At 40.4% G+C, this 22,759-nt stretch overlaps 1 protein-coding gene across 1 annotated transcript in view; it reads left to right on the top strand.

The window, feature by feature from the left end:
* The window catches only part of RPS6KA1 (ribosomal protein S6 kinase A1), a 31,699-nt gene extending 30,041 nt beyond the window's left edge, over positions 1-1,658 (top strand). The window contains 1 exon segment of the mRNA XM_031962517.1: positions 501-1,658. Within this exon segment, the coding sequence (XP_031818377.1) occupies positions 501-623 (123 nt within the window). The 3' untranslated portion in view covers positions 624-1,658.
* The last annotated feature ends 21,101 nt before the right edge of the window (positions 1,659-22,759 follow it).

The raw sequence follows: 22,759 nt of genomic DNA, 5'->3' as shown, positions 1-22,759 counted from the left end.
TGCTAGGCTTCCCTGACATTGAGGCTGATTCTTTTCTCCTACACTGTGAGAGTGATGGACCCTAGTCTTGCCTGGTCCAGTTCCTTTTTTAAGTGAGGAAGAGAGAGATCACTGTAAGAGGCCGAGCCAGCATTTGAACGCAGGCCTTTGGTGACTCCAAGTGCTGCGCTCCCTCTCCTACCTCTGTGGATGTGGGCATGTACTCCTGCCAGCCAAGGTGTTCCGGGGCCCAGGTGTAGCCCCAAGTAGAACTCTGCAGCCCATGCACAAGAAGGCAGCAGTGATTAGGGCCTCTCACTAGCAGGCAGGAGAAGAGGGGGCCATTGGGGGCTCCTTCCCATGCTCCCAGACTGCATGGAGCGCAGGCCATGGGCCCAGGCGATGGGAGAAGGATGCCCTCGGGGGCAGGCACTATATCCCCGGACCTGGCACGTAATAGGTGTTGATAGTTGCTTATTTGTGGATTGAGGGATCCACCTTGTTCTTCCCCACTCTCTCAGGGTGCCATGGCTGCCACCTACTCTGCACTGAGCAGTTCCAAGCCCACCCCACAGCTCAAGCCCATCGAGACGTCCATCCTGGCCCAGCGACGGGTGAAGAAGCTGCCTTCCACCACACTGTGAGAGATCTGGGGGCATGTCGCAGGCCGAGGGGCTGGACCGTCACCACAGACTGCGCGTTTCCCTGAGGAAATCTGCATTTAATCTGCCTGGGCAGGGAACTGGGAACCCGCCAGGTGGGAGCTCCCGGCAAGCCGCCAGCTTGGATGGGCTCCCCTGGAGCATGGGGGAGGGAAGATCGCAAAGTGCCTTTCTGCTCCCAAGCACGGACCATTCTTGGCAGGGACTTTCCTGACTAGAAACAATCACTGTACAAACTCTTCTTCTTCTTCTTCTTCTTTTTTTTTTTTTAAAGAAAAAAGGGGGGTGGTGATCAATTCTTTTTTCCAGGATCTGTTTTCAGAAGGAGAGCTGTTAACTCCAGACAGAAGGAGGGCCACAAAACAGGATGAAGATTCCCTCCCTCTCTGAGGAAGGGCTCAGCCTCTGTTCCTGAGCCGTGGACTTGTAAGAGCAGATCGGGGCATGGATGTCTGTCTTTGGTGCTTCTGAGATTGGAGGGTCCCTGCTGCCCGGACACCCATTCCAGCCTGTCTTCACTTCGGTGCCCTTGGCCTTGCAATAAAGGGATTCTTCCCCCAGGATCCTCTTGGGCCTAGCTCCAAAAAAGGTTACTGAGCTGCTTTCCTTGGCCAGGGGAGCCAGGAGCGGCCCTGCTTAAGGCTGGCTTTATCCCAGCTGAACAATTAAAATGCAGGCTTAAGCCCTCCCCCCACCCCGCCCCACCACCTGCCAGACCGGGGGGTGCCAGGGTCATGAAAGCACTTTTTGAATGACTTGAGATTCACCACTGGACAAAATTCCCTAGAGCCAAAATTATGAAAATATGTTGGACTGACGGAAGGAAAGAGAGCTTGGGATTTGTTTTTGTCTGTTTTTATAATTTGTTCCTTGGCCGGTTACTCAGGGTTCATCTGTCTGTACGCTTTCTAATAAACTTATTTCTGAGATGAGAGACTCTCCCTCTGACACTTCCTCCAGTGATGCCCCAGCCAGGTCCCTCTCCCAGCATCATTAAAGTTTGGATTCTTTATACCAGTCATTAGATTATGAATTCTCTATACCCAATGCTGCTTTTAGAATTGAGCTTGAGCGTGGTATGTAAAGTAGCTGGGGCTCTATGGCGGTACTTTAAAAAAATTATTTTTCACTTGACAAGTATTTATTCTTCCTCCCTCTCACCTCCCCATCTCCACTGGGTGAAAGGGGAAGAGAAAAGGAAAGCATAATTAATAAAGAGTATTGGATTTGAAGTCAGGAAGTCTTGTATTTGAATCCTGCCACAAACATCAGTTGTGTGATTTTGCACAAGTCATTTAACCTCTCTCTCCCCTCAGTTTTTTCAGTTGTAAAATGGGGATAATAATAGCACATACTTACTTACTAAGATTGTTGGGAGGGTCAGATAAGAGAAGACATATAAGATATTTTTCAAATCTTAAAATATTATTAGTATGAAAAAGCAGAGAGCCGGAAATACAGAATTCTAGAAAGCAAGGGATCTAGGCTTATGGCCAAGAATAACTTACCCAACAAAACAGTATAATCCAGCAGGGATTGTGGATCTTTAATGAAATAGACTTCCAAGCATTCCTGATGAAAAGACTAACACTTAATAGAAACTTTAAAATTTAAACATGGGAGTTAAGAGAAACATAAGATAAAGGTGACTATCCAATCATTGGGGACTAAACAGGAACAAATGACATATTCAAATATAGGAAGATGAGAGCTGTATCCCCTATTCTACCTATAATCATTAGGGATTAGAGAGAGAGCCTAATTAGGCAAGGCCTGGGATGTTCTTGATGATCTTAAGAATGGAGAGTGAGATAAATCATGTGAGAGCCTAACTTTGGATTCTTTCTTTCTATATTTTTTCTTTGACCCAGAAACTTGACTATGATATTCCTAGGAGTTTTCACTTTGGGGGTTATTTCAAGAGGAGACAAGAGGATTCTATTTCCAGAGCCCTCTGGTTTTTAAGAAATCTAGGTAGTTTTCTTGTAACGTTTCTTGAAATAGCATGGGTAGACTTTTTTTTTTTATCAAAAATTATGAATTGGCAGTTTTCAGAAAAAGAAATCCAAATGACCAAAAGCCATGTTTTTAAATGCTCTAAGTCATTAATAATTAGAGAAATGCAAATTCAAACAATTCTAAGGCACCACCACTTACCCATCAGATTGACAAAGTTGACCTTTTTTGATCAATAACAAATGCTGGAAAAGCTGTGGGGAAAGCCGTGATTAATACATTGTTGGTGGAGTTATGAACTGGCCTAACCATTCTGAGAAGCAATTTGGAATTAAACCTCCAAAACAACTAAACCACTTATCTTCTGACTTGGTGATACCGCTACATCCCCAAGACGTCAAAGAAAGAGGGAAATGACACATGTATACAAAGATATTTATAACATCTGTTTTCATGGTGGCAATGAATTGGAAATTGCTGGAGGATAGCTTGTTGAATAATGGGTTTAAAAGTTAAGACATGAATGTGATGGAATACTTTTGTGCTGTATGAAGTAATAAAGGGTGTGGTTTCAGGGAAAACTTGTGTGAACTGATACAAATTCAAACGAGCAGAATAAGAACAACTTATGAAAAAGAAATAAAATTTTGAAAATAAACAACTTTGAAAGATTTAGGAACTCTAATCCACACAATGGGCAATTACAATTCCAAAAGACCTATAAAAAACAGTACAGCACGTGGCTCCATAATGCATAGAGATGGGGGTCAGGAAGGCTCATCTTCATGGGTTCAAATTTGGCCCCAGACACTCGCTGTGTGATCCTGGGCAAGTCACTTCACCCTATTTACCTCAGTTTCCTCATCTGTAAAATGAGCTAGAGAAGGAAATGACATCGCTCCAGTTTCTTTGTCAGGAAAACCCCAAATGGGGTCATGAAGAGACAGACACAACTGAAAAACTGAACAACAATTGAACGTCATAAAACATTTTGCTCACCTTTAGAGAGGTAAAGGATCCAGAATGCAGATTCATCATGTATGTAATTTTTGGACATGATCAATGGGGGAATTCGTTTTTGCTTAGATATGTTTGTAATGTCAGGTTTTTTCCCCCCTTGCTTGTTCAGCGGGTAGAGGAGAGCTGAAAGAGAGAGAACATAGACCTGAAAATAAAAATAAAACTGCTTTTTTCTCCATTCCAAACATATATAGTCCATTATAACAAATTTTCACATTAGTCATGTTAGCTGCCTCTGGCGTAAAACAGACCCTGGTGGCCGTGGAAAGGTGGGGATTTGAATTTGTGGTTAAGGAGGAACTCACATAGAGAAAGAAGGAAGGAAGATAATGTAACTTCCTACTTCACTATTTTTTGCTTAGCAGCTAAAATGATAAAGAACAGTAAATGATTGTGTTCGAAGAAATAAGTCCAGAATCATTTCTAAAGCTCTTCACAACAAACCCATGAGGAGGATGGAACAAGTAGTATTATTCCTTTTTTTTTCCTGAGGCAATTGGGATTAAGTGACTTGCCCAGTGTCATACAACTAGAAAGTGTTAAGTGTCTGAGGCCAGATTTGAACTCAGGTCTTCCTGACTTCAGGGCTGGTGCTCCATCCACTGCAAACCTAGTTGCCCCTTATTATTCCTTTTTTAAGGATGAGGAAACTGCAGGGGCAGTGACAATAAGGTTAAATCAATCAATCGCAATCAGTAAACATTAGGGGCATCTTGGAGGCATGCAGGAGGACAAGTTCAAGTCTGGCCTCAGACACTCATAAGCTGTGTGAGCTTGGGCATGCCATTTAACTCTCATTGCCTCCCCCCCAAAAAAATTCAGAATAAGCATTTATTAAATGCCTTTTGTATGCCAGGGGTGCTTTTATTCTATTGGGAGAGACTTCATGTACACCAACAGGTTAGATTCAAAATAAATACAGCGTAGATTCAGGGAGAAGGGAGGACTCTAAGAATAGCTTCACATAGAAGGGACCATCTGAGTAAAGTTCTTAAGAGACAGAGGTTAGAAGAGAAGGTCCTAACCTGCTGAAAACCTTGGGATGCAAAGTTAAGGATTATATATGAGGAATAATAATATGTGATATTATATAATAATAATTAGACTATTTTAGCAGGTGGAGGCAGAAGAGTAATGTTCAGGGTATCCCCAACATCTTAATATAGTTTTAGTCCTTAACAGTTAAAACCCTGTATAATCGACACGAAAAGGCAGGCTAGGGACGTACAGAGGTCTTTAAAAGCTAAACAGCAGCTTAGATTTGATCCTGGAGACTGTGAGGAGTCACTGGGGTTATTGAGTAGTCATTGCTCAGTCAATAAACATTTAGTAAATGCTCCTATAGATCAGGAACTGTGCTAAGAGCTGCAGAAACAAAAATAAAAGATGTTCTCTGCTCCCAAGGAGCTCACAACCTAAAGGGGGAGCGTGCGAACAGTTACGTATAAATGGACTACAAGAAGGAAAGAAACAACAGGAAGAAGGCTGGACTTAGGAGGGATTGGGGGATGCTTGCTCTGGGAGGGGGGTTTTAACTGAGACTTGGAGACCAGGGAAGCTGAGAGGCAGAGATGAGAAGGAGCGAGAGCATTCCAGGCATAGGAGGCAGCCAGGGATGGAGGGTCTTGTCTGGGAAGTAGGCGGGAGGCTGGTGTCACAGGCTTGGAGACTGAAGGCAGCCACGAGCTGTAAGAAGACTGAAAAGATGAGCAGGAGGGGAGGTTATGAAAGGCTGTGAATGTAAAACAGGGTTTTATAAATGCTCCTGAAGGTATTAGGGAGCCCCTGAAGTGTACTGAGTAGGAGGATAATACGGTCAAACCTGCCATTTAGGAAATGATTTGTCTATGGTCCCATAGCCAATAAGTCTCAAGATTTAGAGCTGGAAGTCAGTCAACAAATACTTATTGGAGTCTCGTTCAGTCATTTTAGTCACATCTGATTCTGTGACCCCATTTGGGGTTTTCTTAGCAGAAATAGTGGAGTGGTTTACCACTTCCTTCTTCAACTCATTTTACAGATGAGAAAACTGAGGCAAACGGGGGAAGTAACTGGGCCAGCATCACACAGCCAGAAAGTATCTGAGGTTGGATTTGAACTCAGGAACGTAGTAAGTCTTTCCCGACTTTAGACTTGATGCTTTAGACACTATGGTGCCCCCTAGCTGTGCTCCCTCCTCCCCTCAGAGTTCTCTACAGAGTACAATTCTTCTGGGGTTACTGTTGGAGGAAAAGCATTGGGTGAAGGGTTATGGATGGTTTACAGAGGGCCCCAACGTTTGCAGGGAAGGTCCTCACCCCAAAGAGAAGCTCCTGTAGCACATGGTCCAAACTGTTCCTTCCTTGAGGAAATGGAGAAAAAATCCCTGCCCTGAGTCCTTCCCAGGGAAATCAGGGAAGGGCCTTGAGTTGGAGGACGTGGTGCCCCAATGTAGGGAGGAGCTGGAGATGTTTGCAAGCATGTGGTGAGATCCAGAGTGTTTAAATGATTTGCTAAATCAGTCACAAAATTCAGCAGTGGTAGAGAGAAACAGAGAACTTTTCGGGCCTCCTTCTAGCACAGGTGCTTTCTAAGTCACTAAAGCCCAGAGCTGCGTGTCTGTGGAGAAAGAAGTCACTTTTCCTCTCTGAGTCTCAGTTTCCCCATCTCTCCAAAGAGGATAACATACTTTTTAAAAATTTATTTTTTTATTAAAGCTTTTTATTTTCAAAATATGCATGAGGATGATTTCAGAGAAGTCTGGAGAAACTCCATGAACTGATGCTAAGTGAAATGAGCAGAATAAGATCATTGTACAGGGCAACAAAATTATACAATGATCCATTCTGATGGATGTGGCTCCCTTTAACAATGAGGTGATTCAAACCAGTTCCAATTGTTCAGTGATGGAGAGAGCCATATTCACCCAGAGAAAGGACTGTGGGAACTGAATGTGGTTCACAACATAGCATTCTCACTCTTTTTGTTGTTTGCTTGCATCTTGCTTTTTTACTCATTTTCTTTCCTTTTTGATCTGATTTTTCTTATGCAACAAGATAATTGTATAAATATTTACATATATTGTATTTAACATATATAAAAACATATGTATGAATAATTTTTCAACATTGCCCTTTGCAAAACCTTGTGTTCCAAATTCTACCCCCTTCTTCCCACCTCCTTCCCTAGATGGTGAGTTTGTTAAACATGTTAAAATATATATATATATATGTTTAATATATAGATACATATTTATACAGTTATCTTGCTGCACAAGAAAAATCAACTCAAAAAGGAAAAAATGCTTCAGGGCTGGTGCTCTGTGTCCTACATCACCTAGCTGCCCCAGCAGCATCCTCTTTTCCAGAGTCATGGGAGTCCAATGGCGGGACAAACATCAAGACCACTGGGGCTGGCCCAGGATGCACTGCATGACCTTGGCTTCTTCCTCACCTGACCAAGCTCTGCGCCTGCTTCAGCTGCCTTTGTGGCCATTGGAACAAACTACATCGGGAAGTCCCTAATTTCCTGAGGGAGACAGTCCCCTAATTCACATAAGGGTTTGAGGCCTGCAGGTTCCCCTTACTCAGCTTAGCCCCTTTGACAAGATGATTAGTTAGGTGGTGGCCACTGCACATGCTGCGGCTTTCTGCTCCCAGACCCAGCACTTACAAAGCAATACGGCTGGGAGCCCTTCTTAAGCTGTCTTACTTGATTCTCACAACTTTGTGACGTAGCTTTTATTACAGTCCCCATTTTATAGATGAGGACATTGAGAATGAAAAGTGATCCAATATGGTATTTTCACCTTTTTTTGTTGTTCTTATCTTGCATTTTGTTTTCTTTCTCATTTTTCCCTTTTTGATTTTTTTTTCTTGTGCAGCAAGATATTTGTGGAAATATGTATAGAGGAACTGCACATGTTTAACATATATGGCATTATTTGACATCTAGGGGAGGGGAGGAAGGGGAGGAAGGGAAAAATTTAGAATACAATTTTTTGCAAGGGTGAATGTTGAAAATTATCCATGTATATATTTTGAAAATAAAAAGCTTTAATTGAAAAAAATAAAATAAAATTTCTGCTCACACAAAAAAGGAAGTCATCTGTCATTTAAATATCACTATCCTGTCTCCCAGTCCCTGGCTACAGTGCCACCTAGCTGTAGAAAATAGAGTATAACTTCAGAGCCAAGAAGACTCATCAACTGGGATGGACTTTTTGGCCCTTTTCAACAATGAGATGATTGAAGGCAATTCCAATAGATTTATGACGGAGAGAGCCAGAGAGAGGACTATAGACCCTGAATGTGCTCCAAAGCATAGGATTTTCTTTTTTTCCGAAACATTTTCAGTTTTTTGTTGTTTGCTTGGTTTTTTTCTTTCTTTCTCATGTTTATTTGGTTTTTTTTCTTTTGATCTGATTTTTCTTGCTCAGCATCATGAAGGTAGAACTATATCTAGAAGAATTGCCTATATCTGACTGCTTGCTGTCTAGGGGAAGGGGGGAGGAAGGTGAAAAGTTTGGAACACAGGGTTTTGCAAGGATGAATGTTGAAAACTATCTTTGCACGTATTTGAAAACATATATATTTTTTTAAAAAGCTAAGACCTGGGTTCAAGTGTCCCCTCCACCCTCTAGTGGCTTTGGGCAAGTCACAGTTTCTGAGTGTCCCGACAACTCTCCAAGATTATAAACGCCAGAGATGGTCTCTTTGTGCCCAGGGAGGAGTTTCTCACTTGGAACTTCCCCATAGTAGGCAAATCCTATGGAAATTTTGGGGAAAAGACCAGGAAGAGACAGACATGTAAAGGAGCTTTTACCTCGTCATGTCCCTGATTTCCATCTTGGTTTCCTTGAGATCCTGGAGAGCTTCTCCTTGAGTGAGATCAGGGGGTAGAGTGAGACAGCATATTACCAGTGGGAAAGCTCATTCACTTTGTGTGTTTTCCGATACATTCTAATCTATGTAATTTTTCTCACTTCTGTTTGCTATCTTCTTGGATAAATAGATTTGCTTCCTCCTTGTCATGTGGTGTCTTATGTAAAAGCATCAAAATGATACAGTAGGTAGAGTGCCAGGTCTAGAGTCAAAAAGAGCTGAGTTCAAATCCAGCCTCAGACACTAGCTGTGTGACCCTGGGCAAGTCATTTCACTCTATTTGCCTCAGTTTCCTTTTCTGTAAAATGATCTAGAGAAGAAAATGGCTACCACTCCATTCAATATCTTTTTTGAGAAAACCTCAAATGGGATCACGAAGAACTGAACATGGCTGAACAACAAGTCTTTTGTGTAATTAGCATCTTGGGTTCTAAGGGCCCTCCTAAGGGCATCTTGGGTTCTAAGGGCCCTCCCAGCTCTGACCTCCTGGGTTCTAAGGGCCCTCCCAGCTCTGACCTCCTGGGTTCTAAGGGCCCTCCCAGCTCTGACATCCTGGATTCTAAGGGCTCTCCTAGCTCTCACATCCTAGGTTTTAATACCCCAAGTCCTGACATCCCTCCTACCTCTGACAGGATGTTCTGACTGCCCTACCTCAGAGAGCACACAGGGCTATTTTAGTAGGACTTTTGTTTAATTGGGTCAGGACATCTGCTCTCTTGACAAGCGTGCAGGCCCTCAGATATCAATTTCAGGGAGTTTCCTTGGAAGGACAGCTCCTTGGAAGTCTTTATTTCCCACCAGGAAGGACAACCCAGAGAATTCCTTCTAGCTTCTCCCAGGATGTCTCCCTGTCTCAGTGAGTCAGTTTCCTGAAAATCTGTGTTGGAACATGAGTTTGCTCCTCCTGTTGCTTCTCCCATTTCAGAGGCGTCATCCTGTCTTTGTTCCCAACACAAGATAAGAGGCCCAGCTGAGTGAAGTAACTTAACACTCATTTCGGGAAGTCTACACTTGTCCATAGGGATTGTATCTTTGTATCCTCAGGGGTCCCCACACACTGCTTAATAAACGCTTGTTAATTTGACTGGTTGATTGATCATCAGCTCCATTTATTTCTTATTCAAGAGTCAGCCTGGTCTGAGGGAAAGAATCCAGGTTTTGCATCTGACACTTTCTACCTATGTGACCTTGGGCAGATGACTTAAACACCATGACTCAGTTTCCTCATCTGTAAAATGAAGGGGTTAGTCCAGAAGCCTCATCTAGGACCTCTAAGGACCCTTCCAGTTCTCAGTCTATTATCCAAAGATCACCTCTTCCCTTGCTCCCAACTTCTGGAAGGAAGAGATGGAAGCTATATGACTAATCAATCCACCTGGTCTTTCCCCAGCTCACTCGTCCAAACATGTCTGATAGTTTGTTTTCATTCCAGACAACTGTAAAATCTGAAAGTAGAAAAGGGCTCAGAGGGCACCCGGTCTGGCCTCCAAACATCGCCCCCAACCCCGTGGCCAGCCAGAGCCTGCTTAAACACTTCCAGGGAAGAGCAGCGGGAGCCTGCTGTGCTACTGCTCTGCTGCTGATAACCCTGCCCATAGGAAATTCTGATCTTGGGTTGAGTTGAACTCTACCTCCCCTGTCGTTGGGAGTTTCCCCTGACTCAGAAGACTCAGAAGAAAGTACTTGGATATTCCAGGAGGCAGCAGCAAGTAAAAACAAGAAATAAGACCTCTGGGAGTTTAAAAAACAAACAAAAAAGTTGACTGTACCGGGCCTTTGTGTCTTAACCTAAAGGCAGACCACAGGATGGGGAGCCCCTGACTGATCTGTCCTCCAGAGTCAGAAATACTGTTGATGAAACAAAGACCTTAAGGGCACCCCCCCGCTGTGTATGTGGTTTGTGTGCACACGTGTGTGCCCAGGAGGGCAGATTCTCTTGCTGTGTGGAGGAGAGGCAGAGGCCTGCTTCCTGACCTTGGAACTTCCAGTCTGGTCCTGCCCCTGTTGCTCAAAGGGCTGTTCTCCTTTTTCTTGAATGCTAACCTGAACTTGATTCTTCCCTTGCTCCATCCCTAAAGGTCCTGTTTCCCTTCAGCTTCTTGGCCTCTTCCTCTGGAGCCAGGCCCCAAAAGTGCGGGACCCCAACTCTTGAGACACCACTCATCAGGCTTGTTTCAGGTGGGGATTGTTTCCTTCCTTGTGCTGCTCTCCCCTCACCCCCACCCCACATCTCTACTCTTACCCAGTCCAGGGACTCACCTGGCACATAGTAGGCCTTAATATTTGCTGATTGAATAATAGATTGAAGGCTGCATGCCATTTTTTTTTTAACCAAGTGCCTCCGTAGGACAAAATGCCTATGGGGAGTGAGGGATGGGAGGGTGGGAGTGGGAGTGAGATTAGGGAAAGGGGAGGAGGATGCAGAGAAGACATAAGGATTTCCATGAACTAAAAAAATGGGGACCTCTTGGTCTTCCCCCACACCTACGTATTGGGTTACTTTTCACACTGGCAATTCAATCTGAAACTTTAAAACAAAAAGAAGGGGTTTCCCCTTCTGTCATCTTCCACTTGCCTCCCACAGATCTGTGGTTTATGCTCACCCCAAGTTCAGATGCCCTGAGGAGGAGGAGGAGGAAGATGGGGGTTGGGAAGATATATAGAGTCCCCTCACCTACTGCTAGTTTCTTAGACAATAGCCTATGTGATATGATTGCAGAATCTTCTAAGGATCCCCTACCCTCAAAAAATTCCCATGTCTAAAAATTAAGACATCTGGTCTAACCAAAGAAGTCACACTTTTAGAGGGAGAGAGGAAGAGCTCTGGATTGGAAGCCATAGGTGCTGCGTTTGAATTTCACTGCTTATTTGCTTATGAGATCCCAGGGCACTTTCCTTCATCTCTAGAGACCCCTGCTTCCTCATTTGTAAAACAGGGCATCGGACAAGATGATCTGTATGGTCCTGCTAGAGCTAAATTCTAGGATCTTATGAAGTGAGAAAAGACAACTACGGGAAAGGAGGCAGACTCCTGGGCTTGAAATGCATGAAGGGTTGCTATGAATCATACTATCTGCCCAACCAGTGAAGGCAGAACCAGGAGCAATGGCTGGAAAGAAATGAAATTGGATCTTTAGCTTTTAAATATTTATCTCCCACCTACTGCCAAAGTAAGGGTAGCTGGTGGTACAGTGGATAAAGGGTGGCATCTGGAGACCAGAAGACTTGAGTTCAAATCTGGCTTCAGACATTTAATAACTGTGTGACCCTATGCAAGTCACCTTACCCTATTTGCCTCAGTTTCCTCATCTATATAATTAGCTGGATAAAGAAAAGTCAAATCACTCCAGCATATCCACCAAGAAGACCACAGATGGGATTTTGCATCAAACTGGACTAAAATGACTCAACAACAACTGCCAAAGTGGGTGGTAGGTAGAGGAAGATTATAAAATTGAGGTAAGACAGGTAGGTTTCCACCCTTCAAAAACTGTCAGGGTAAACACCAACAGAGAAGCTAAAATAACACTGAGTGTTTTATGAAGCGTATGAAGTGACCAGTAGCATGATCAGATCAGGTTTTCTCTAGAAAGCCTTTAAGCTCTGTTTAAAAGGATGGGGAGAGGGACACTACTGCATTGTTGGTGGAGTTGTGAAATGATGCAATCATTCTGGAGAGCAATCTGGAACTACGCCCAAAGGGTTATAAAACTGTGCATACCTTTTGACCCATCTTGGGTCTGTATCCCAAAGAAATCATAAAGGAGGGAAAAGGACATACATGTGCACAGATGTTTGTAGCAGCTCTTTTTATGGTAGAAAAGAATAGGAAAATGAGTAGATGCCCATCAATTGTGGAATGACTGAACGAGCTGTGGTACATGAAAATAATGGAATATGAACAAGTTGAATTTAGAAATGCTTGCGAAGGTTTACACAAACTGATGCTGAGCAAAACAAGCAGAACCAGTTACACAATGACAGCAAGAATGTGCAAGAATCAACTATAAAGGACTTGCTTCTTGGTTCTTCTAGTGATTCAGTGATCCAAAGCAATCCCAAAAGACTTTGGACAGAAAATGCCATCTGCATCCAGAAAAAGAACTAAGGAGACTGAATTTAAATCAACACATGCTACATTCACTTCTTTTTTTCTGGGTTTTTTTTTTCTCTCTCCCATGGTTTTTCCCTTTTGCTCTGATTTTTCTCTCCCAACATATTCATAAAGCAATGTGTACTAAAAATAAATAAATTTGCTAGAAAAAAAATAAAATAATAAAATAAAAGGATGGGGAGAGAATCGGCAGGGAGGGAGAAGGAGGGCATCCCAGGCATAGAAAATGGCCTGAACAAAGGTGCTGCAGTAGGAAACCACAAAGGTAGTTGAAGAACAAAGATTGCTATAGTTTAGATGGACTGTACAAATTGCTCATCATTTCTTACAGAACAATAATATCCCATAACATTCATATACCATAACTTATTCAGCCATTCTCCAGTTGATGGGTATCCACTCAGTTTCCAGTTTCTGGCCACTACAAAGAGGGCTGCCAGAAACATTCTTGCACATACAGGTCCCTTTCCCTTCTTTAAAATCTCTTTGCGATATAAGCCCAGTAGAAACACTGCTGGGTCAAAGGGTATGCACAATTTGATAGCTTTTTGAGCATAGTTCCAAATTGCTCTCCAGAATAATTGGATCCATTCATAATTCCACCAACAATGTATCAGTGTCCCAGTTTTCCCACTTCCCCTCCAACATTTATCATTATCTTTTTCTGTCATTTAAGCTACAGATTAGCTTTTTCAGAGGAAGGTTTACTTCAAAGATATAGCAAGAGCAAACAAACATGACTTCCCCAATATCTGGGAGGGGCTTAATTCCCTACCTCCCACATCATCCCCCCCCCCCTCCCTCTAGGGAGGAGAGAAAGGTCAAATTCATAACCTACCTTTATAGTTCCCAGTTCAAGATAAGTTCAAAGTCTAAAGCCCCCATTAGGCTCAATTCCCAGGCACCCCAGCTTCTCAGGGCTTCCCTGGTGGGCTGACAACAATACTGATCTGGCCTCCAGTTCTACAGCCAAGGTCATCCTAGCTTAAATTCTTGTTTCAGGGGCTCTACTGCACTTAGAGACCTGAACTTAGAGTTGAAAAGAACAAACAAAAAAGAACAAAACCCTAAACCTAAGAAAAAGTGGGGATGGGATCTAATCCTTACCCTCACCTAGTGTAGTTCATACTGCTCATGCTGTAGGTGAACAGATAGCTCATACCTCTTGGATACAGCTGGAAAGAGAGAGAGATACTGATCCAGTCTGGTCATCTTAAAGATGTAGCTTATTCCAAGTAGCCAGACAATAGAAAGAGGTTGTTCCCACCTACATAGTGGGGGAACACAGCATATCTTCTTTCAGAACTAGGTACTTGAAATATGTTTTAACATGATTGTCCATGTCCTGTCTTGGGGAAGGGAGAGGGTGAAAAATTTGGAGCTCAAAATCTTACAAAGATTAATGTCCAAAACGATCTTTACATGTAATTGGAAAAAATAAAATATTATTTATTTTTAATAATTTAATTTAATAATTTAAATAAAAAATTATTAAGTATTTTTAAAAATAGGTCCTTAACAAATCTCATGTGAGTGCCTCCATGTTAGGCAATAACTACAATGATAATTTTTGCCTTCAGAAGTTCTAAATTAAAATTTATATTATATAATTTTAATTATAAAATTATATTCTACTTTCAGAATTACAAAAAATTTAGTATAAAATTACAGCACTCTACTCACAAAATATGTTTGCTATTATCTACAAGTCTTAATATTACATTTCTTTATCATCAATTTTATTGAATATAAATACATTTCATGAAATAGGTTATAATTTGGAAGATATCTAATATAATAATCCTGTACAAACTTAAATTCAATGTTGTACTTTTTTATTTAAACAAAGATTTGTGATATTTGACTCAATATCAGACAACCACAGAATTAAATCTGGTTTCATATCTATTTTTTTCTGTACATTGATTTAATAATGACAAATAAAATGAAAATGCTTGCTCACACAAATATGTAATGGAAAAGGGGAGGAGAATTTTACAAGTCTATTACTGTGGGATGGAAATACATTTAAAATTTTTTAGCACCAATAGCAATTAAAAAAAAGAAATTGAAGGAATCAGAAAAAAAAAAAAGAACACAGTTGCTTGCTGTCCATGTTGCTGAAATTCTCAAAATCCTAAAAGCAACACAGTAAGAAAATTATGTAATTTTAGAAGTTGTTCTGTATGATTAATGTTGTAATTGTTCTTATTTCAGTAGCAGCTGACAACACCTTGCTGTTTACAGCTGAGAGTTGAAAACAAATCCTGACATTTTGAACTCAATTAATAATTTACTATATGCCTAACTATGTGATAAATTAGGAAAAAGTTTGAAATACTATCATATAGTTGTTAGTGTCTTAGAGTTCATTTCATTTCAGACAGGTAGCTAATGACAATATATTTTTATAAACTTGAGATACACAAAAGTTTCAGTTAAATTAAAGTTTTTCTTCTTTTTCTATTACTAAACCAGCAATACTGTGAAATAAAAATGTTTTTCTTAAGCAAAAAAAAAAAAAAAATTTTTTTAGCACCTAAACAATCAGTAAAAATGGCAAGGTAATTACAATATGAAAGATTTACTTTTCTATTGGCTAATGTCAAGCACTGTATTAAACGGCCATATACTAAATGATTGCTTTTTCAACAATTTTTACATATAAACCAACCTTTTTAAGGAAAGAACCTCTTCAGATGTCTTTCTTCCCTTCTAGTGCTGGCACACCAGGCTATACTCTTCTTTCTTCTTCTTTTTCTTCTTCTTCCTTCTTCTTCTTCTTCTTCTTCTTCTTCTTCTTCTTCTTCTTCTTCTTCTTCTTCTTCTTCTTCTTCTTCTTCTTTTTCTTCTTCTTTCTTCTTCTTCTTCTTCTTCTTCTTCTTCTTCTTCTTCTTCTTCTTCTTCTTCTTCTTCTTTTTTCTTTTGCTAAGGCAATTGGGGTTAAGTGACTTATCCAGGGTCACACAGCCAGGAAGTGTTCTGAGTCCGGGCTATACTTTCTTGAAAAGTGTTGCTAAAAAGGTTTATGGCAGCCCTTTATGTAGTGGCGAGAAACTGGAATCTAAGTAGATGCCCATCAATTGGAGAATAGCTGGGTAAATTGTGGTATATGAATGTTATGGAATATTATTGTTCTATGATGAATGGTGAGCAAGCTGATTTCGGAAAGACCTGGAGAGACTGACATGAGCTGATGCTGAATGAATTAAGCAAAACCAAGAAAACATTGTACACAGCAACAAGATTATGTGGGGATGATCAATTGTGATAGACTTGGTTCTTTTCAACAATGAGGTGATTCACGACATTTTCAATAGACCTGTGATGGAAAGTGCCATCATCCAGACTAACTGAGGATCAAAGTATGGTATTTTCACCTTTTTTGTTGTTGTTGTTTGCTTGTTTTTTTCCTCTTCTTATGATTTTTCCCCTTTTGATCTGATTTTTTTTTTTTTGCGCAGCATGATAAATATGGAAATATGTTTGGAAGAATTGAATATGTTTATCCTATATTTGTTAGAATTCTTACAAGGTGCTAAGTCACTGGAATTAATAGAGACAATAATTATCTAATTTAGCATGGTACTTAACAGTTCTCTTGTTCACTAATGTACTTAGTACTTATTAGAGTTCTACAAGATTCACACCTTTAAGAAAGCATATATAAGCTAGGAGCCTCAACCAGAATTCAGTCCAGGAGATTCACAAGTCAGAGAGAAGAAGCCCACTCTTGGAGGTGGGGACATATTCATTCTATTTTCCACCTTTGTGCTGGCTGGAGACTGAAGCTAGCAGAGGCAAAGGACTAGCGGCAGGAGCTCTCGAAACCAAGGAGAGAGATAGGCCTCTAAAAAAGCTAATCAGGCCCAAGGAAGGAGACAATACTTGAAAGAGACAATAAAGGATTTGGACTTTAACCCCTGGCTGCATTTGAGGTGACTATTACTCTGAACTGAAACTACGGCTGCCTCCAGAGCCCCCAAGAAACCTGCTCCCAGAGAACAATATATTTTAGAGAAGAATATTACATATATTGAATTGCTTGCTGTCTTGTGGTGGGTGGGTAGGGGAGGAGAGAGAAAAATTTGAACACAAAGTTTTGCAATGTGAATGTTGAAAACTATCTTTGCATATAGTTGGAAAAATAAAATACTGTAAAATATTTGTAAAAAGAAAAGAAAACAGGTTTGCTCTTAGATGTCAAACCCTTATGGCAGTTTAAAAACAATTTGATGATAGGTTGAAAAACTTCAAGAACATATTGTGCTTAAGGTCAGAAATGGCCAAGGCTTGGTATAATCACTATATGAACACAAATGTCTTTGTGCATATGATTGTGATGGTTTTGAATCACTGAAGAAACAAAGCTATAATGCACATTACATAGCAAAAATGCACATGCTTGTTGTCAAAAGGAAAACTATATGTCACATAATTGAGCAAATAGATACCATTTAAATACCATTAAAGAATTTTTAGTGCAAACTCCTTTGACTATAATGAATGTCCATAAGATTTGTGTACTATCATTCAGTGGGAACTACGATTCTGGGAGGTGGAAGATATAAACTCTTGCTGGGTGGTGCGAGGTTGTGGAAGGGCATTGAATGAATCTGAACTCCACTTGGTAAGCAAGTTTGCCTTGCTGTATTTTTTCTTTATCTGCCCCTCACAGAGTCCCTTCCTTCAACATTCAGTTCAAGCACCATCTTCTGCATGAAGCATCTTCTGTCCCTCTAACTCCCAGTGCCTTCCCTTTCAAACTACCTTATATTTAACTAGCTTGTATGTGTTTTTATTTATTTACTTTATATTTGTTATCTATATGATATGTTTCTCTTTTTCATTCAGATGTTAGCTCTTGGTGAGTAGGGGTTATTTTATTCCTTGAATTAGCATTCCCAGGACCAGGCATAGTAACTGACATATAGTCAGTGTTTAATAAATGTTTTGTTGATAGGTTAATTAACCCCTTAAGATTTTAAAGCAGAGTCATGATATGTTCAAATTTATATATTGCAAAGATCATTCTGGCAGCAGAATGAAGGATGTAGTGGGGGCAAGGGTGGTGGTGCAGACAGTGTAAGCAGGAAGAGCAGCAAATAGATAGCTCCTGTGACAGTTCAGGTGTTTAAGAGATGGAAGACTATGGCTGTGAAGTGCAACAAACATGGTCAGATAGAGCTGTTACACACTTTGAAGCATCTAGTATATGGATTAGCTTTCTTGGGTGGACTTCTTTACTAGAAAAAAAGGTTGCATAAGGGATGTGTGGAGGAAACAAGAGTCACTGGGAAGTGACTGATCTGAGAAGTTAGAGAGGCAGGAAAAGAATCAGGAAACTGAAATGTTTCTGAACCTGAGGGGAAAAAGAAAGGGGGTTTGGGGAAGGCTCAGTACACCAGATTGGTAGTGTCAAAAACTTTAATTATTCACTCATTTCACTTGTGAAATTCTTGGTGACCCCATTTGGGGGTTTCTTGGCAAAGATACTGGAGTGGTTTGTCATTTCTTTCTCCCACTCATTTTCAGATGAGGAAACTGAGGTAAACAGAATTAAGTGACTTGTCCAGGGTCACACAGCTGGGACGTATCTGAGGTTATATTTCAACTCAGGTCCACTTGACTCCAGGCCCAGAACTCTGTGCACTGTGGCACAAAAGCCTGACAGATGTCAAAGGGAATGGGGGTTAAAAAAATTAAGCCATTAGATTTAGTAGTTAGTTGGTCAGTCTGTCAGTAAACATATATTAAGCACCTATTATATGCCAGGGACTGAGCCAAATGTGGGGGATATGAAAAGAGAGGAAAGGCAGCCCTTGTCCCTGAGGAGCTCAGACAACAAAGTGATCTGTACAAACAAGCCACATCCACGACAAACAGGAAATGATGAGGAGAGCATCAGAAGGAAGAGGGGTTGGGAAAGGCTTCTTGTAGAAGACGGGATTTTAGCTGGGATTTAAAGGAAACCAGTGAACGCTTCCTTGGAGAGCGAGAGCATTTCAGGCATGAAGGACAGCCAGAGAAAATGTCCAGAGCCTAAAAACAGATGGCAGCCACAGGTGAGTGTTATTTCCTAGTTTGACAGCTGAGGAAACTGAGGCAAACAGGTGAAGTGACATCACTTAGCTAGTAAGGCCTGATTAGAATAGCATCCCTTATGCCATATAAGCATCCCTTATGACTTAAAAAGAAGGTGGCTGACAAGGGTCATATGAAGGCTCAGACAATCCCCGGCACTTGTGCCAGAAAGCCCTCCAGCACGCAGAGCAGACCTCCTGGGGCAGATCTGTGGAGAGACAAGGTTCAAAGTCACACTGAATGGGCAGGTATGGATGAGCTGCCACGTGCACCACTGGACAGGGCACTCCATCAGTGAGATCTTAGAGTGCCTGAATGGAAATTCAGAATGGTCCAAAAGCCTTAGCGCAGTGTTCAGCTCTCAAAGCTTCAGACAGCCCCTACGACTTGGGGAGAAACACTGTATTCTGCAGCCTACTTCTGCCCAATGTGTATCTGCCCCCCTGATCTTTAGATGACCTTTTCTTCAGAAAATACGCTGTTGCGTTAACTATGGCCACAAAGTATTACTAGAAAACATTTATGTTAAAGTGTGGAGCAGTCTGGGAGCACGAAAAGCAGAGCTGAATTTCCCGGATGCAATCTTCTCTTCCTCTAATTCAATCCTAGGACCCACTTATTGTTCACCTTCAGTGCCTGCTCAAGTTTCATCTACTAATGGGTCAATTCAACGGATTGACCTTTCTGCATGCAGACATTTTTCATCCATTTATTTTTCCCGGTGGGCATTATTTGGACAGTTTCTTTTGAGTAACTATGGATCTCCTTAAGTAGGTCCTGCAATGCTCAAGTTTCATAAAATCAGCAAACAGGAGAAATTGGTGAACTTCCCTATATATAAAGAATCTCTTGGATTTGGATTCTGTGCAGGAGGATACCTTCCATAACAGTGGCAAATACCTTTGGTAAACACATCACTGTTTTTTAACTCATTTGACAATAATCAGAAGGTCTTTGAACAGAATCATTGAAGGCACTCCATGTGCTAAGGAAATGGTCTTGTATGAGTTGGAGTTGATTCATTTGGTCTACATTTTTTAAAAAAACAAATCAATAATAAAGATAGTGAGATCTTATATTCCCTGTACCTTTCAATCAGTTTTGTGGCTATATAGATGTGATCTGCTATAGAAAATTGGTTATAAAAACTGGGTTGTTTCCATATCATGTTTTCAAGAATTTTTCCATTAAATTTGTAGACCATTCTTATAAAAGTTTACAAAAGTGAAAAAAGAAGACTTTTGAATTGGTCATTATTGAGATTGTCTCAACTGCCTTCTTGAGGTATTAATAACTTGTGATTTTTTTCTATTCTTTCTGTTGTATTTCTATTTTTTCTATTTTTTTTCCTATTCTATTCTATTTTTTCTATTCTTTTGGTATCTTCTTCTTTCCTAGAGATATCAGACAAACAGTCAGCACCTAAATTCATCACCTCTCCATTCAGAAGTGGCTCACGTGCTTCATTATTGGTCCTCTGGAATCATAGCTGGCCATTGAATTGGAGAGTTCTTCAGTTTTTTAAAGCTGCTTGTCTTTACAATGTTGTTATTATGGGTATAATGTGTTCTCCTGTGTTTGCTCACTTCATTCTGTATTGGTTCTCTGAATTTTCCCATGTTTCTCTGAAACTATTTATTTTTTAATTTCTTAAAAGTACAATAGTATTAATAATGATAATGATCATAATAATAATTAATCTTCATACAACATCCTTGTTGTCCTCTTCTGGACACTTTCCAACTCTTCAATGACCCTCTTACTGAACCAATGTGGGTTCAAAAACTGTGGGACCCAAAACTGTACACAATATTCTAGATGAGGCTTGATAAAGAAAAAATACAGTAAGATCATCACCTTTCTTCCTAGAAATAATGTCTTTCCTGATGCAGTCCGAGGTTACATAATCTTTTTTTTTTTTTTTTGGTTGCCATATTTGCTGACTTAATGTTCTTCTTGTGGTCCTCTAAAACCTCAGGAAGTTTTTTAGATCAGTTGCTGTCTAACCACACCTCAGCTATCTCATACCTGGGAAGTTTTTTTTTTTTTTTATACTTTTTTTTTTGACATGGCCAATGTGTCCATTTTTGTGTGCATCTGTTATAAGATTCTTTCCTCCTCCTCCTCCTCCTCCTCCTCCTCCTCCTCCTCCTCCTCGTCTTCTTCTTCTTCTTCTTCTTCTTCTTCTTCTTCTTCTTCTTCTTCTTCTTCTTCTTCTTCTCTCTCTCTCTCTCTGTCTCTCTCTCTTTCATTAGGGGTCGTGGGAAGGATAGAAATTCAATATTTGTCAATTAAAAATAAATAATTTTGAAGGTCACGTTGGACTTGTTCAACAAGTACATACTTGTTCCAATCTCAGTGTAAATTACCAAATTATCTAAATTCATAAGACCATTCTAACTATGATCCCACAAGCCTTTTGGATACACTAAGAACCTTTTCTGTGTGTCTTTTAAATAAAATCATCTAAAATATGCTGCCGTTCTATTTTTCCAAACTTATTACTTCTCACTCTTCTTCCCTGGCTCATGGTTCTAACAAAGTTGGGCAGCTAGCCATTGCCTATAGAAAACACTCATCCTCTTTCCCTAGGCCTTGTATAGGGTGTCTCTCATGTCTAAAATGTCCCCCTCCCACTCCTATCTCTTAGAATCCCTCCCTTCCTCCAAAGTTCAGCTAAGTGCCACTTTTTACTGGAAGTCTAACCTAATTTACTTAGCTTCCCTCCCCCCAATTACTTTGAATATTCATTTTCTGAGTGCACAGTCATAAACACACCAATATAATGTAAGCTATTGAAGGCTACTGAGATTGTCTGTATCCCCAGTGTCCTTATATGCCTCGTCTACAGTAGGTGCTTAACCAATGCTTATTTGTTCCATTTAGAGTATTCTTTCCCCTCCTAGCACTTAGGGTCCTACTTATGTCTTCTGAAAATTTAGGTTTCCCTATAAGGGATTACCGAGAGTCTCCTAAATGGTATAAACTTTCAGAGGATTATTCTGGAGACCTGGACACTCAGCAAGTTTCATTCCCTTGTCCAAGACCCTATAAATCCCCATATTCTGGTACTTTTTCCTTTAACAATACACATATCAACCATTTTCACATGGTAAGATTTCACATACCCTAGTTCATTGAAATGTGCATAACAATCCCTTCTGTGTGTCCCTGACAGGCAGAATGCACCTACCTCCTCCTACTCCCAGTTTTAAGACTCCCTATATTTCTTCAAATTTCAACTCAAGGGCCATCTCCTACTTGAGGCCTGAACTGACCGCCCAGGCTACTAGTACTTTCACCCCACCCTTATGACTTTGCATGACCTCTATATATTCTGTATATATTTATAAACATGTCTTGTTTCCCCAAGCTAAACAGTGTACTCCTTGAGGGCAGGATCTGCTTCGTGTTTTTATCTCCAGCACCTATTGCAGTGCCTGAAGCATAGTAGACACTCTATAAATATTTACCGATTGGCTAATTAAATTCTAGGAAAGAGGTAGTACAAGTGATATTATCCTCATTTTATGGATGAGGAGACAGAGAAAGTAATGACTTGCCCTGAATTACACAGTGCTTAAAATATGGAAGAGTGAATACCTAAGTCTAAGAATTCTCACTCCAAAGCAAACAATTCTTTTCTTCAAATCACATTGCCTCCCTATGACTGCTAGACAGAAATCCAGAAAAGGGGTCCAATTAACCTCTGAGAAAAGGTATAAAGATACAAGTCTTAATTGTACTACAAGCAAAAGCAAGAGCAAGAGCAAAGTAGATTCCTTCCTTGGGGCATATAGTTGGGGAATGGTCAAAAAAAAATCATGGTACACAGATGTAATAGATTATTACTGCTCCATTAAAAAAAGGATAATTATTTTTGTAAAAAAGGAAGTAGAGGAAGACTTAGATGAACTGATAGAAAATGAAAGAAGCAGAAAGAGAAAAACAATATGAATTTCATCTAAATGAAAATTACTTTGAAAAATAATTATAAATTTTATAATTATAAAATAATTATAAAAACAAGCCTAGACAACTTGAATATAAAATGAAAAAAAAAAAAAAAACTTACTTTTCTT

The sequence above is a fragment of the Sarcophilus harrisii genome, chromosome 3 (genome assembly GCF_902635505.1).
Source record: "Sarcophilus harrisii chromosome 3, mSarHar1.11, whole genome shotgun sequence".
NCBI lineage: Eukaryota > Metazoa > Chordata > Mammalia > Dasyuromorphia > Dasyuridae > Sarcophilus > Sarcophilus harrisii.
Note: the sequence above shows the minus strand (reverse complement) of the source record. Positions and strands in the feature narration are given on the sequence as shown.